At 44.2% G+C, this 16,674-nt stretch overlaps 1 protein-coding gene across 1 annotated transcript in view; it reads left to right on the forward strand.

The window, feature by feature from the left end:
* The first annotated feature begins 220 nt into the window (after positions 1-220).
* CTSD (cathepsin D) overlaps positions 221-16,674 on the forward strand; it is a 48,795-nt gene continuing 32,341 nt past the window's right edge. The window contains exon 1 of the mRNA XM_029582475.1: positions 221-373. Coding sequence (XP_029438335.1) covers positions 312-373 — 62 coding nt within the window. The 5' untranslated portion in view covers positions 221-311. The remainder of the gene's footprint in view (positions 374-16,674) is intronic.

Below are 16,674 nucleotides of genomic sequence, written 5' to 3' on the forward strand. Positions count from 1 at the left end.
CCATGATCAGTCATTTCCCTTCTGCCCTGCTTCTATAACAGGAACTAAATAAAGCCCCGACCTCAGCAAACTGTCCCGACTTGCTAACCAGGCTGGGACTCGCGAGCGCCTCGGCCCTCCCTCCGCTGGGCCCGGCATAGGAGGGGTTAAAGCGCCGCCCTCTCCCCGGCTCCCGTGACTCAGGACTCGGCGGAGTCAGGTGACTGCCCGTCACGTGCCAGAAGACTGCTCAGTCATTGCCCTTAATAACAGCGGGCAAAGGCACCCAGGGCTCTCACTCGCTGCTGCTGTCGTCTGCTTCTCCTGCAGCCATGGTCGTCTTCCGCCTCCTCCTGCTGGCCGTCCTCGCACTGTCCTGCACGGCCCTGATCAGGTGAGAACGGGCTTTCCCTGCGGCCCCCGGGGCTTGCTTGCAATGTTAAGCTCTGCAGATACAGTGGTAGCTGCGAGTCCGTGTTTTACACTTAGCAGATGTCTCCGTACAGGGCAGAGGTTGCTCCCTTTATATATATATATATATATATATATATAAAATTATGTGGCTGCTTTGGGGGAGCTATGGGGTCCTCCCTATCCTCTGCAGCGTTATATTTGATGTTTTCCGGCGTGACCCTCCCATCTTTTTTCCACACCATGGATTCCTTCCCGTATGCATCACGACAAAATAGCAACGCAAGTGTTTTTCTACGGTCATCTTCTGTTCAGACCTAAGGCTGTAAACAAAGACTATTTTCCCGAATCTCCATCGTGAAGCAGCTCACTGGAGTAATCTTTTATTCAGGTGGGTGGGAGTGGTCCTCTCACAGAACTGGCAGAGATAAGGGCTTGCCTTCTCTGGTCTTTGAGAGACACAAATAGGCCCAGGGTTTTCAGGATATCCACAGTGAATATGCATGAGAGAGATTTGCATGCACGCTCTCCATTGTATGCCAGTTTGTGGCTCTTGAGGACTGAAGTTGGCTATCCCTGTACTATAGATGTATGTTTGCAGATGAGCTCCTTCTCAGGGTCCTGGTCTGGTCTTCAGTGAGACCTTTGTTGCTAGTACAATCAGAGTGAATTTCTGTAACTGAGTAAGCAAGGAGCTCAAAGTGCTGTGCTAGGGATCAAATGAAGGAAATCCATTGCTGGCATGTAACATCTGAGTAACTTATCCTCAAAAGAGGGCCACAGCAGTCTTTAAATATGGCTGGAGGTTTTTCAGGGGCAGATTAGAGGTGGTGGCCCAATGTTGACATCAGCTGCAGGTGCCCATGGCTCTGCATAGGAGCCACTTGGTTTCTGACCACAGAAACCCAGTTTGGGTGGAAGGAGTCCTCAGTTCATGCATTCCATCTCTTATGGAACCTGAGTTTTTAGATTTAGCTGTGGGATGTTTCTTGCAGGTACTAGGCTTTACAGTGGGCCTAAACAATAACAAATCTTTAATTGGGATGCATGGCTTTGTTTTAGTTTGTTTGTTTTTTACTTTATATTTTATTTTAATCCTTTTTAATTCATGGCATTCTTGAATTGTAATATTTTTAAATGAGTATTTTGTCTCAAAGCTATGTAATGACTTACTATATCGAAATATTCTTTCTGTCCAAAAAGAAAAGTCCACAAAATGGTGAGGGGACGGGGAGCAATATGTAACATACATACACACTTTTCTCCAGCAACGTGTTACAAGATGGAGCACACAACACTAAATAGAACAGGGCTCAATATGTTACTCTCATCTTTGGAAGCCTTCCTCTGAGGGTCATAGAAAATATGAATTACATTGTGCCAATTTATATTACATTTTTTCATGAGATTTGTTGTGCTTTTCCATTCAGGATGCCTAAGGTGAGGAACAACCTTGTACATAGAAATACATTTCCACCAAGATGACAAATCATTGAATTGACAACTTTGGAAGAATAAAGCAAACATCAAAGCTAGAATAATCATCATCTTTAAAAAAAAAAAAAAAGAGAAAAAACCCCCCCTTGCATTTCTGAAACATAAACACAGGAACAAAATCAGTGGCAAAAATCCACAATAAAATCTAAATTTAACATGAAATCGGCAGGGAATTTCCAAATGCTCATAGGATAATAGGCAAAATATCATTAAAGCAAACTAAAAAAAAGTGCCATAAAATCCAGTGTAAAAGATGAGTCTTATTCCCAGCTTCCGTTCAGTCTGTGAGGAACTACAAAAGAGCCTTGCCAGAATCAAGAACCGTGCATCTAAATGGGAGATGTAATGTGGACACATGTAAAGGGATAAATAATGCCAACTATAGGCCCAAGATGCTGGGTTCTGTGTTAGGAGTCACCACCCTGGAAAATGATCTTCATTGTGTTAGAACATAAAACTTGCCATACTGGGTCAAAGCAGAGGTCCTTCAAACCCAGCATCCTGTTTCCAACAGTAGCCAAACAGGTCGCAAGTACTTGGTGGTATCCCAAGAATTAAGCAGTGGATTTCTGCTCCTACCTCCTCAATAATGGTTAATGGACTTTTCCTCTTGGAACTTGTCCAAATCTTTTTATTTAATGTAGCTACACAAATAGCTTTCACCATATTCTCTAGCAACAAATTCCAGAGATTAATTGAGTTGAGAAAAACATATATTTTCTCTTATTAGTTTTAAATGTAACTTCATTGTGTGTCCCCTGGACTTTGCACTCTTTTTGAAAGAGCACACAGCTGACTAATATTTACTTGTTCTATTCCACTCATTATTTTATAGACCTCTATCATATCTCCCCTCAGCTGTCTCTTCTCCAAGCTGAAGAGTCCTGTGGACAGTACATTGAAATCCTCATCTTGGTGTGTGCCGATGGCTTAAAAAGCAAATAGAATGTTAGGGATTATTGGGAAAGGAATGGAGAGCAAAACGGAGAATTTTAGAGAATGTTTGTTTAGATCTCTAGTTTGGGGACTTCATTTGGAATACTGTGTACAATCCTGGAGACTACACCCTCAAAAGGGTCTAAACTGGTCTCAGTCGGTCCCGAGGATGACTGCTAAACTGGTCAGTGGTCTTTGTTCTGAAACATGTGGGGATAGAATTTTATAAATCCAGGGCTTAATTTGTGGGGGGAACGCCCTGGAGCGCAGTTCCGTCACTACTTTTCCGACTTAAGAAATAGAACTGCAGGGGCGTTCTGCCCTAACCTCTCTAGGCAGCTTGCAGAAAAGAGGGGACGGAGCATTCCCTCTACTCCCTAATCCAGATTCTTCCCTCTTCTACAGGGAACAGGAGGAGAAGGGGGTGATGCTGAAGCCGATGCTGCAAAGCAAAAAATAGACACAAAAAGGGCTTGAATTAGCCCACTTTAGAAACTTATGAGAAATAGTGCCAGTTGTCAAGGTTTCAATGCTGGCCTTGATAAGCACTAGAGCTCACAGTGCTACTAATTCAACCCCCTTTTGTATGCATTCATAACGCCTGACCCTAGGCCCTGCTTCACAGTTCCACTCTCTTTTTTTTTCCCTATAAATGCAGCCCTGTATAAATCTAAACATATATTCTCTAATGGGAAGACATGTTCTTATGTTCTTATGTTCTAAATACCGCCAAGGTTTCCATGCCAAGGAGGCTCTGGAATGAGGGGTCATGGGATGAAGGTGAAAGGAGTAATCTTAGGGAATATTTCTTTACGGAACAGCCTCCCAGTGAAGGTGGTGGAGTCGGGAACCGTGTCTGAACTCCAGAAAACATGGAATGAACCCAGGCATGGGAATAGTAAAACTGAATGAGTTGGGTGGATGGGCAGATTAGACAGGCCGTACGGTCTCTTTCTACCGTCGTGTTTCTATGGATGGACTGTGGGAGGGGATCTTGGATGCGGGGGCAGGGACAGAAGGCTAGAAGATTGGGGGGGGGGTGGGGGTTTGGAAGGGTAATCCACTTTCTCACACGTCCTAATGCCGATTCCTGTACTTTCCCTCACCTTTTACTTCAAAGACTTTTATTCTGCACATATCTAGACATTCATAAAAATATTCAACATAAAGCAAGATTCAAAATATAAACATAAATCCAATACAATAAAACGCATGCTGGTTTATACTCCAGTACAGTAAAACTCATGACAAGAAAATTGATAAAATCAATTCAAAAACACTAACCAACCTATTGCCACCCAGCTCGTGTCGTCGTTGCTACAGCAGACTAACACAGCTATTCCTCAGAATATAAAATTGGAACCACTAAGCCTAGCATTCTGTCTGAGGGAAACCTATTCTGCGTTGCTGAATGCTTTCTTATAAAAGAGACTTAGCTGTTCCTCTGAATGTGGCTATAACTGTGTCAGGAGGGCCTTCCATAAAGTGGGACCTATAACTGAGAGAAGAGTTGGAGAAACCTTCCATATTATTACCAGCTAGGTTAAATACTATGGGATCATCTTCTAAATGCTGTCTGTTAACGCTATAATCTCATTTTTGTCTGGAATCAATGCTAAGTGTTTGTGGGTTAGCCAGTTGTGAGTACTGGAAAAACAAATATTGAGCATTTTACTGGTTTCAGACCAAGAAGAGAGCTTTCTGATCCCCTTAAGCCTATATCTCTGAACACCACACACCTTAAATAATTTATTTAGATATTTATATTCTGCTTTTCACACTCTTTTTTTTTTCAGTGCTTCAAAGCAGAGTTCATTCAGGTACTGTAGGTATTTCCCTATCCCCAGAGGGCTTACAGTCTAAGTTTGTGCCTGAGGGCAACGGCGGGTAAAGTGACTTTCCCAAGGTCACAAGGAGCGACAGTGGGACTTGAACCCTGGCCTCCTGGTTCGTAGCCCACTACTCTTCTTCCTCACTACCAATTCTCTCACCACCCCCCTTATAATCCTGCCACTCCCTTTCCCCTTCAATCTTCATCCAATCTGGGAGCTGTAATGTAAAACCATGACAGTGTGCCACTTCCTCCTCCCTGCAGCCTGGGGCTAGGAGTGTTGTTCCAGCGCATGGTTAAAAGCACGGCCCTCCTGCCCAGGTGCAGTGGAAGAGGAAGCAGCTGCTGCTGTATTCTGGCTACCTTGCCTGGATCAGCATCTGCAAACAGTCGAGAGAGGGAAAGGTGCCCAGGCCAAAGCTGCTGCTTCTCGACCCAGCCCCCAGCCTCCTGTGGCAATTTTGCAGCGAGAACCTACTTGTCGGGCAAGCTCTTCCCAAGGCCACAGAATTGCAGGAGACTGGGGGCCCTGGTTTTTAATTCTTCATCTCAAACCTGAATAGTCTCTGCTTAGATGAATTTCCTTGGGAAGCGAATTCTTTAAACAGTGGAGAGGTCTTAGTAAAAGCTCTGTCACGGGTACGGATCAGTCTTATTTTGGCTAAAGGAGGAATACGTAGTAAATCTCCTTGGAGCAGATCTTCATGCTTTAATTGGAACATAGCATAACAAATGATCCTTTAGATACTAAGGACCATAGTTTGTTAGCAAAGATAAGCTTCAAAAGCTTGAATTTCACATGAGATAGTCGGTAGCAGTAATGTGATCTGTAGAATGAATGCATTTCCCTTTTACAGCTATATCAAAACATCTGCAGTATAAACTCTCCCCAGCCCACTGGACATGCTCCTTCGCAGAGGGTGGGAAATAGACTAAACCCATTAGTAAATCGACACTCTTCTGAGATTTCATAGAAAAACCCCTCCAATTCTTGCACTAAGAAGGAGCGAACCTCTTGGGATTTGTCCCTTCGTAGGTCAATTTCCATCCTCCGAGGGCTGCCTCTTCGGTGTCTCCACACTGACACCACTTCAGGGTGTGGGGCCCCAGACGTTGCTCTCTGCAGGTGGCAAGATGGAAACCGGCTCGGTAACAAGGGAGTTACAAATCTCTCACTTACCCCTGCTCCGCATGGGGCTGGTAACTCTGCCAGTGTCCTCTGGGGGCGGGGCAACGTACACATTGGGGACACGTATGTCCTGGCATGGACATTTCCCATTCCTCATGATCACTGGGCTGCAACCACATCTAGGTCTTCCTCCATCATGCCAGTGACTTTCTTGGAATGGACCAGGAGCGTTTGCACACGTAACGTTTCAGCTGGCTTCTCTGCCTAATGCTTGCTATACTCTGTTCTCAAGCTGGTTAAAGAGCTTTTTACTTATTGGTAAAAAGGTGCTAACTATTTAGAAACTAATGTACTTTTCCATATCTTTAAAATAGTTCAACAGCAGGTACATTTAAGAACAGGAAAATTAATACACTGATTATTTAACAAAATTCTCAAAATGTTCACTTTTTTTTAAATTTTATTTACATACAAGCATTCCCGCCCCCCTTTTTAAATACTTTGCCTGACTTTCAAAGTCTTGAATCCTTTTAGTGTGCTCCTTAAAGGCAGAATATTTGGGGGAAACACCCCCCCCCCAACCCAACCTGAACTAGCCTAGGCTGAAGGACCCTTCTTGAGCGCACTCATGGTGTAGAAGCTGCAGAAGTGGAACTCGTCTGAATGAAGTGCATCCTGGATTGAATCAGTGAGTGCAAATATATGCAGACTGGTTTTGAAGTGGAATGATGTTTGTTTGAGTAAAGCACTGCACAGAGATTGCTACAACAAACTTTCTGCCACCTGAAGTCCAATTCAAGATCTACCTCCCTAACAGTCACAAACCCAGACCTATTGAGGCTGGGCTTTTATTTTTTGTTGGAAGATTTTTTTTTTTAGTGCATTAAATACCCCCCTCCCCCATCCTCTATCCCTGTTCCTGATGTGTGGATCCATAGGGGACAAAAGCGATCCCTAGCCGGTACTGTTCCTGGAACTGGCACAAGCCTCTTGTCAGCCAGTGCCATTTTGAAATGCAGGAATGGCTGGGGATCGTAATGCAAGGTTTTTGTTTGGGGTTTTTTGTTTCCCCTCCACCCATTTAGAAAATGTAACAGGAGATTGTGAGAGGTGGGCAGAGTGGTGGTATATTACGTCATGGAACACACAATCTTGTAAAAGCAAATCTCAGTTTAATAAATATAAAAATATTGGTAGAAAATTGTGTAATCAGTAAAGACACTTTAAAAAAAAATGAATATCACTAATATGCTCATAGATTAATCAAGACAAATATTTATTGCAAAAACAAAGATAGAAATAAAGAATTTATACAGAAAATACTTTCCTCATATGCCTTTCTTTCTATGAGATAGTATCTCCTTGAAAACGGAAGGCTGTACGAAGCTGGAGACTCCATGAACTGGCTACCTGCTCACGTTCGTGACTCATCTAAAAAAAACTGTCGCATGCAAATCCTTATTCTCACTTTCTCTGGCTCTAATCCAGCTTCTGCAAGTATCAAGTATTCTGACAATAGCTATCTGTAGCTCATTAAGCTATGGCCAATTAAACAAACTGGTACTGTCTGACTCCCAAAAGGTTTAAACAAAGGCCTTCACCAGCCTTATCTCTTAGGAAAACAAATGTAGAAAGAATAGAGTATGGAGGTATATCTTTTAGCTCATTAGTATCCAGCATGCTACAGTTTCAGGCCTGCTATGTGCAATGTAATATATATATGATCCACATTTTATCAATTATTGGGGATTGTTTTGATCCCTCTATAAACCCCAGCTTCGTGTACAATGATCTTCCAGGAATCTAAAAATAACTCCCTAAAATCTTAATACAGTGATGTTGACATTTCCTGTTTTGTTTGAGACAAAAAGATGTCCCCAGACCACATGAGTCGCACTGAAGCTTGACCACCTTCCATTTTCAGCAGGGTCAGTCATTTCTCATTAAGAGTAATGGTTTCTGGATTCCCAAGAATAGTCTTGTGCACTAGTTTCGCCATCAAAGTTTCATAGATTGCTCACCTTGGTAAAGATCTTCCTGGCTAGCAGTGTGCATTGACATTTTGTGATTTGCGCCTGAAGCTGCTTCTATGGAACAGTCTCCAGCAGCTGCAGGGTTGAGGACACAGCAGTCAAAAGATCTTCAGCTGGACAAAGATACTGCAAAAAACAGGGTCTTTGTAGCACGGCTGTCTAGTGCTGGCATCTCTGCCGCTGGGACCACAGATCTAGTCCTAGGCCCAGCTGCATCCACCATAAGAGGAACTGGTACAACACAAACACTCTCTGTGTGCTTGAGCATTGCTTCAGAAAGAGTTACTGAAGAGCGTTCATGAGTGTGATTACTGCTGTGTTTATCTTCGTAGAGTGTAGCTGGCTGGTTCTAAATGAGCTGGTATGCAGAGGACCGCGTGTAGGTTGTCTTTTTAACGTCCCCTTCCTCTTGCTGTTCTAGCCCTCCACAGCTGTAATACCTTTTGGAGACTCTAGAACAGAGCTTTCCAAACTTTTCATGTTGGTGACACACTTTTTAGACAAACATAATTTCGTGACACAGTAATTCAGTCTACCAGCAAACGAGAAGTTAAAGGTTAAACGAACAAAATGTATTTCAACAATTTATGTATGTTTCCTTAAATATATACATAAATAAAATGTTTCACAACACAACCTATCTCATAATAAATATTTGCAGGCTTCCACTTCCTCCATGCTGATCTCGTACATTGTGAGATCGGCATAGAGAAAGTGCTACTCTTGCACATTCCCAAAGATTACATGTGCCAATCACTAAAAAGTAATTTTTTTTTTTTACCTTTGCTGTCTGATCTTAGTTTTCTAATCGGTTGGTCACAGGCTTTTTTTTCCACCTTTCCTTTCTTGTTTTTTTGCCAATTCCTTTTACAGGGTCTTTTTTTCTATTTCTTTTCTCTCCATCTGTCTTCCCTCAAACACACAATCAGGTTCTCATTCTCACACGCTATCTCACACATTCTCACACACACAGGCTCTCACTCACATGCAATCTCACACATCCACAGCTCTCACTCTCACATGCCTCTCTCTCATACATACATACATACTCTCTCGTGCACATACTGTCTCACTCTCACACACACACAGGCTCTCTCACTCTCCTACATGCTGTCTTGCTCAAGCACAGGCTCTCACTGGCACATGCTGTCCCTCTGCACGGGTTGCCGAAGGATGGGCTCTTCAGAGGCCCTGATCTTCCCTGGCCGTGACATGGGATCTGCAGCGGCCCTGCTATCTGGTTTCCTCCTCTTCTCGGGCTGCCGCGACGTGGGATCCGCAGCGGCCCTGCTATCGGGTTTCCTCCTCTTCTCGGGCCGTCGCGACGTGGGATCCGCAACGGCCCATTAATGCTGCTCTTCTTCTGTACGCAGCAGATGCTCCTCCTCCTTCCTGTCCACGCGGCTCCGGCAACGTTTTTCTTCCAGGGCTGCACAGGCAGGAAGGAGGAGGAGTGAACGTGACCCTTTTCTTCGGGCCATGGTGATATAAGCTCCACCACTGCCCGCCGATCTTCCTGCTATAGTTCCCTGCTTCCGCCGGCCCTGTGGACCGGGCGACACACCTCCACACTACAGGCGACACACTAATGTGTCCCGACACACACTTTGGAAAGCTCTGCTCTAGAAAGTATCAGTTTGCTTATTTCCTGTAGCACATATCCTAACGGGCATAAATTGCCATGACCATGGTTCCCTGTACATGAGCGCTAATGGTATAACGTAGGCACCATTAGATTCAGCCTTCTAACGAATGTCAATACCCCATGGATTAGAATATACACCGCTATATGATCTCTGCACTTCTCTGGCTGAAACCTATTAAACATACTTTCTCCTCATCAGAAACTCATGAGAGGGCATTCTCCATTGTTGGCCCTACATTATGGAAGACTTTACCCCAACAGGTCCGAAATATCAGAATTAAAAGCATTTAAAACATCTGTTCAGGGAGGCATTTAAAGTCATTCTGAATCTCTTGGCATGTAATGATTTAACTGCAGTATCTCAGTTCATGTTATTGTTCAGTTTTCATTTTAATTTGTGTCCTTGGCTATGCTTTTATTATGATTCTTGTCTTGTTCCCCGCTCTGAACTTTGGAGGGCATAGGTAAGAAATAAATATTGCTTCCCCCTCTTTTTGATCTGATTTCTTTGTAGCTGGCCTATAGCTTGTTTTTAATCCTCTGTAGGTGGTGCTCTGAGGAGAGCAGCCCTGATTTGATTTTCACAGAGGAGGTGTGGCCTAGTGGCTAGGACAGCATGAAGCCAGGGTTCAAATCCTCTTCTCTTCTCTGGGTGATGCTTCTTGTGACTTTAGCAAGTCCTTTCACCCCCATTGCTTCAGGTGTAAGCTTAGATTGTAAGTGCTCGAGGGAGCCGGGAACTACTCACTATACAGAATTGTAACTTGGCCTTGCGTTTGGATTTGAAAAAGGCAGGTAATGGAATTGCAGCCTATTCGGGCCTGCTGCGGCCTTGGGGATAGACCAGGCACACTACGAGACTTGACTAGTCCAGTTCTGGTGCAAACCTTTGTTTTACACAGTGCTTCACACTTACAGAAGCAAAGTGAGCTACTACTTTGTTTCTGTATCAGGTCAATTGTTAGGTAAAGCTACTCTGTACGAATATACCAGGAGGTCCAACCGGCTCTCTGGGGTCTCCTCAAGTTTTCTAGGCCTGGGTTCTTATGGTAGGGTGAAGGGTGTTCTGCCTTAAGGAGGATTGGGTTAGAAACCTGAGCTGGACTCCTTAAGGTACAATGAAGGAGTTGTTGGTACACTCTGTCACAGGAATCAAAGTCCCAGTATTTCCTAAGGAATGACATGCATAAAATGAGACCGAAAAGGGGACTCTTTGATTGCACAGACAAATCAGCTCACAATTAATCATAGGGATAGATAATAAAAAAAAAACCAAAACATGCCTAATGTGTTGGATACATGCCACAAATCTGTGTATTTTGTGCTGTGTGGCCATCATGCTCTTTCCTGATGTCTTCTGCCTTTATGCTTTTAAAAGAGATGCATCTGGAACATTCCAGCATTCCCCGCAGGCCAGTCTATGATTAGAAATGGCGGAAATATTAAACAAATACTTCAGTTTGGTATTCACTAAAGAAGACCCTATTGAAGGACAGTTGCTAGTTAACAAGACCGTGGAAGGGGGTGGATAGATGAAACTCCATTTACAGAACAGAATGTATGGGAAGAGCTAGGAAAGCTAGGGGCAAGATGAGGTACATCCCAGGATACTGAGGGAGCTCAGATGTGCTGGAGGGTCTGCTGAAGAACCTTTTCAATAGATCCCTGGAAAAGGGAGTGGTGCCACAGGATTGGAGAAGAGCGATTTGGTGGTCCCACTTCACAAGAGTGAAAGCAGAGAGGAGGCTGGAAACTACAGGCCGATTAGCCTCACCTCAGTGATGGGAAAATTAATGGAGATTCTGCTGAAGGGAATGATAGTGAACTATATAATCCAGTGGGTTGCTCAATCTGAGGCAGCATGGATTAATCAGGGGAAGGTCCTGTCAGACAAATCTGTCGTTTTTTGTTTTGTTTTTTTTATTGGGTGACTAGAGAATTGGATCAGGGAAGAGCACGCCATGTGATTTACTTGGATTTTAGTAACGTTTTTGATACAGTCCCACATAGAAGATTTGTGATTTAAAATGAGAAGCTTGGGAGCGAGTGTCAAGGTGGTGGTGTGTATTACAAACTGGTTTGACGAATAGACAGTGTTTGATAGTAAATGGAACCTGCTCTGAAGAGAAACAGTGAAAAGTGGAGTGTCACAGGGATCGGTGTTGGGACCAGTTCTGTTCAATATCTTTGAGTGACATTACGGAAGGGATAGAAGGTAAAGTTTGTCTATTTGTGGATAATACTAAGATCTGCAACAGAGTGGACATGCCGGAAGGAATAGAGAGAATGAGATGATTTAAGGAAGCTTGAATGATGGGTGAAGATCTGGCAGCTGGGATTCGATGCCAGGAAGTGCAGAGTCATGCATCTGGGGTATGGTAATCCAAAAGAGCTGTATTTGATGGGAGGGTGAAGGGCTGTTGTGCACGGAACAAGAGAGACCTTGGGGTGATAGTGTCTAGCGATCTGTAGACGGTGATCAATGTGACAAGGCAATAGCAAAATCCAGAAGACTGCTGGGCTGCATTGAAAGAGGAATAACCAGTAAGAAAAAGGAGGCAATGATCTCCTTGTATAGGTTCTTGGTGAGACCTCACCTGGAGTACTGTGTTCAGTTCTGGAGACCATATTTCAAAAGGGACAGAGACTAGATGGAAGTGGCCCAGATGACTTATGAGGAGAGGTTGAATGTCCTAAAGATGTACACCCTGGAAGAGAAGGAGGTGCAGGGGAGATAAGATATGATACAAACCTTCAGATACCTGAAAGATTTGAATGATGCACAATCATCGACAAGCCTTTTCCGTTGGCAAGAAATCAGTAGAACTAGGGGTCACGAAATGAAACTCCAGGGAGGAAGACTCAGGACCAACATTAGAAAATATTTTTTCGTCCTTCTAGCTATGGCATCTTAGTTTCACACCCCTCTTAAAAATTAGGCCTTTATGAGTACTTCGAGGACAGGATTCGACCAGAATATATAGGACGAGCTGGATGGGGGGAGGGGGCGGGTGGGATGGGTAAGGGAGGGATGGGTTACCAATGCGGAAATGATTGTGAAGACGACATCAAAGTTCCAAGTTTTTTAGTTTTTATTTATCAGTTAGTCAATGCTACCATGTTGTTGACAGATAATATGATGCTCCTGGTACATGACTATACCCCGCCATATAGTGACATAGCTGCACTCTCGATGCCCAACATTGGGCCACTTAGTCATAGGCGGCTGAACAAATATCTGCGAGCGCTGAGCATCACTAAGGTATCGCATGCTTTTCTACAGGTTCTGTGACCTTCACTTTGCATTCTCTGGAGTGTATACTGTGTCATTCTGTACATTATTATCTTCTGAATCATGGAGTGGTATTTTCACTTTGTCTGTTACTTGGTTTCTAATAAAATACAAATTTCAAAAAAAAAAAGAAAATATTTTTTCACAGAAAGGATGGTGGATGCTTGGAATGCCCTTCCGGAGGAGGTGGTGAAGACAAAATAGAAAAAGATTTAAAAGGGGCAATGGGATAAACACTGTGGATCCCTTAAGGCTAGAGGATGGGATAAAGAAAAAAGTGCATAGGGGTAGCTTGCTGATATGGCAGTTACTACCCTTAACCAATAAATAAGCCTTTATACTGTTGATGCAACTCTATCATTACTCCTCTGCTTCAAAGGCAGGGGGAAAGGGGAATTAGACTCAGACAGCAACCAACAAGGACATTGAATTGCACAGTCTGGGAAAACAAATAAGCATGGGAGTAACTTAGCGATACAGCAGTTACTATCCTTGACCAATAAGCCTTAATGCTGTTGCTGCAACTCCAACATTGCTCTCTGCTTCAATGGCAAAAGGTAACAGGGAATTGGTCTCAAACAGCAACCAACAAGGGCCCTGACTTTGACAGTCTGGGAAACTGATAATTGGCTTGTATGGCCAGCAGTTACTACTAATAAGCTTGCTGGGCAGGCTGGATGGACCATTTGGTCCTTTTCTGCCATTTCTATGTTTCTGTGTAGTGCCTTGTGATAACGTAACTAGGAAGCAGAACAAATAAAAAAGAAAGCTAGATGGTGTGATATAGTAACCCATTATCTGTTCATGTTTAATGGTAGATTTTAGTAAAGAGAATAAAATAGAAAATGGTTTGCCCTTTTTAAAATGAATCTGTTGTTGGGAAGCTGGAGAGCAGAGACTGGGTCTGTCAGCCCACAGAGGGTAGACATTTATCAGTAGTTGTGCTCTGAGGCTCCTCTCCCTGGAGCAGGATGGGGTGTAGATGTGAGAAACTGTCCTCTTATTCCTGCACCTCCTATAGTTGTTTGAATACGGTGAGACCCAAGTGGAAGTTCCTGTTTGGAGCACCTTGCATCTTAAATTCCAGGGAAAAGCAAACATTTCTAGCCTGTGGAGCTCTTCCCCATACTTGCTGTCTCGTTTATATGACATGAGAAGCCTCATATATTTAGATCTCAGGTCTGTCCATTTGTTCAGTGGTGTTCTGAAATGTCCCATGGAGGAACGAGGCACCTCCAGGCAGAGGTCTTCATGGGCAGGCTGATGGATTGTGACAGACTCATGAACATAGTCGCACTTTGGGTCATCTCTTCTCTTACCACGTGTAGAGCATGTGATCACACCAGTGATTATAAAATGCACAAGGCATTGGAGAGGTTAATTATAATATGGATTCTGAAACATTCCAGCATTAACCATTTGATTCTCCAATAGGATCTTGTAGTGCAGTAGACTACAGAAATAGAATAGGAGGCCATAAGGCCTGTCTAGAAGGCTCAACGTAATTCTTGTTACAGTGCCATAGGCCCCCAATTGATCACAGGCTTCCTTTTCAGTTTGCAGCTAAGGATCCTCTTCACTTATCCCATGTCCCCTTGAATTTTGTTAGTTTGCCTCCTCCACCAAGAGGCTGTTCCATGCTTCCACCACTCTTCCTGTGAAGAAATATATTTTCTAATGATCCTCCTCAGTCGACCTTCTTTCAGCCACCTCTCAGGACCGCCTGGTTCTAGAAACTCCTATTCACTGAAAATGCTTGCACGTTGTTTACAGTAGTTATAAAAAGTCTATGCCCCATTCAAAATGTTCATCTTTTTTTTTTTTTTTTGTTGCCTGATAGCCTGGAAGTAAAATGCATTAAAATGGTGCTAATGGATTGGGCCTTGCCGTTAGAAGGCTTCAAAGGGAGCAATACGATGGGGGGGAAACTATATCCTTTACCGGCAGAAGAAAAGGAGAGGCTGCTATGGATTCTGAAGGTGGTCGCCTCAGTCTCTGCAGTGGTGCACAGGACCACCATTCCGGTGAAGGGGGAGGCCCAGCTCTGAAGGATTCGCAGGATCGGAAGATAGAATCCATGCTCAAACAAAGCTTTACAACAGACTGTAGGGCAATTCAGGCATCTATCTGAGGGGGCGGGGGGGGGGGGGGGGGGGTTCGTTGGGTGCACAGTCTAGCATGTGATCCAGCAACTTCCCTAAAGCAAGGAAACTGCATGCCTGATACATTATACAACCTGATTAGGCTATCTGCAAGGTCGGTGACCACAGGCATAGTGACCAGAAGACTTCTGTAGCTTCCCAGTCAGGCCTGGCTGTGTAAGCTCCCCTTTAAGGGGGCCTATTTGGAGTAGAACTAGAGAAGTTAGTAGGAGTTGGGGAGCGTCAAAGACTCCCAGAAGATTAAGGCATGCTAGCCCTTTAGAGATCAGCATAAGACCAAAGCTGCAGTACCCTGGGTGGTTCATGGGGGGGTGGGCAAGAGGCAGGTCCCAGTTTTTTTGGGAGGCTAAGAGACCAAGAACAGACCCTTCTGCGGGGGATAGGTGGCAATCTCCCCCACCAATGATATACAGTGAGCCTCTCCTCGAATAATCCCAATGGGTAGATACCTAGCAAGGTATTTTGGGGCATGGATCCAGCTTTCATCAGACCAGTGGGTTCTGGAGATAATTGCAAGGGCCTACCTACCCGAATGCATCGCCTCAATCCAAATATATTTCTGATTTCTTGTTGCAAGTGAGAACGAAAGCAGTTTCTAAAGAAGTTGCAGGCCTGACAAGCCATAGCTCTGGTTCCACCCCAAGAGAGGTGGCAGGGAGCATATTCCATTTATGTTGTAGTGCCAAAGAAAGATGGCATATTTCATCCTGTGTTGCATTTAAAAGGGCTCAACAGACCCCTAAAAGTACCCCACTGCAGGATGGAAATCCTCTGCTCGGAAATGGCAAACGTAAGGGGGCGTTCCTGGCGGAGGCCTACCTCCACATCCCCGTGAGACCCAGCTTTCGGAGACTTCTTCAGCTTTGTGTTTTGGGCCATCCCTTTGTGTTTTGGACCTTCCCTTTGGACTTGCTACAGTACCAAGAACCTTCACCAAGGTCACGGTGGTAGCAGCAACACTGCACAAGCAGGGGATGCTGATTCATCCATCTCTGACAACTGGCTTATCAGATCAAAAACCGCACAGGAAAATCGATAGCCCTCGGCCACAGAGATCCAGCTCTTAGAAAAACTGGGCTTGGTGGTAAACTACATAAAGAGCAATTTAGTGCCTTCTCAAGTCCTGGTGTTCGTAGGAGGTCTGTTCCCAAAAGTGCACAAGTTGATAAAGAAAATGAGATGGTTTTGCCCACTAGACCCCCACCAAAAGTATTTTGTTACTGGGACTCCTGCCTTAGTGTAAAGGACTGGTCTAGCAGACAGAAAAGAAAGTTAAACTATTCTTACCTTATAACTTTGTTTCCTTGAGTACTGCTAGACCAGTCCAAGCCCCACCCTAAAAGAAGCAGAAAACGAGCCCCCTCCATTCTCTCGCCCACTATCTCTGCCCTCCCCTGAGAGGGGAGGGAGTGAGAAGGGGCAAAAAAATAACCCCGCATGCATAGATGGAGATCTCTATTGCATGTAGTAGCAATGCAATACATGATGGGCACAAAATAGGATCCTTCTCTGGTTGGTTGCTTTGACAGGAGCCACTGGTAAGGCCTAAGACCACTCCCTCCTCCCCCTCTTTATGTCCAGGAATTAAGTCATCAGGGGGGGGCATGCCCCTCCGTCTCTGGCAGCTGAAGAGTGGGAAATCCTAGTGTAATGGACTGGTCTAGCGAGGTACTAGAAGAAAAAAAAAATGATCAGATAAGAATAATTTAACCATCGGATTTGTGCACGTTTCATAAAATATGCGCAATTTTACCGCACA

This window comes from Rhinatrema bivittatum, chromosome 17, assembly GCF_901001135.1.
Source record: "Rhinatrema bivittatum chromosome 17, aRhiBiv1.1, whole genome shotgun sequence".
Taxonomy (NCBI): Eukaryota; Metazoa; Chordata; class Amphibia; order Gymnophiona; family Rhinatrematidae; genus Rhinatrema; species Rhinatrema bivittatum.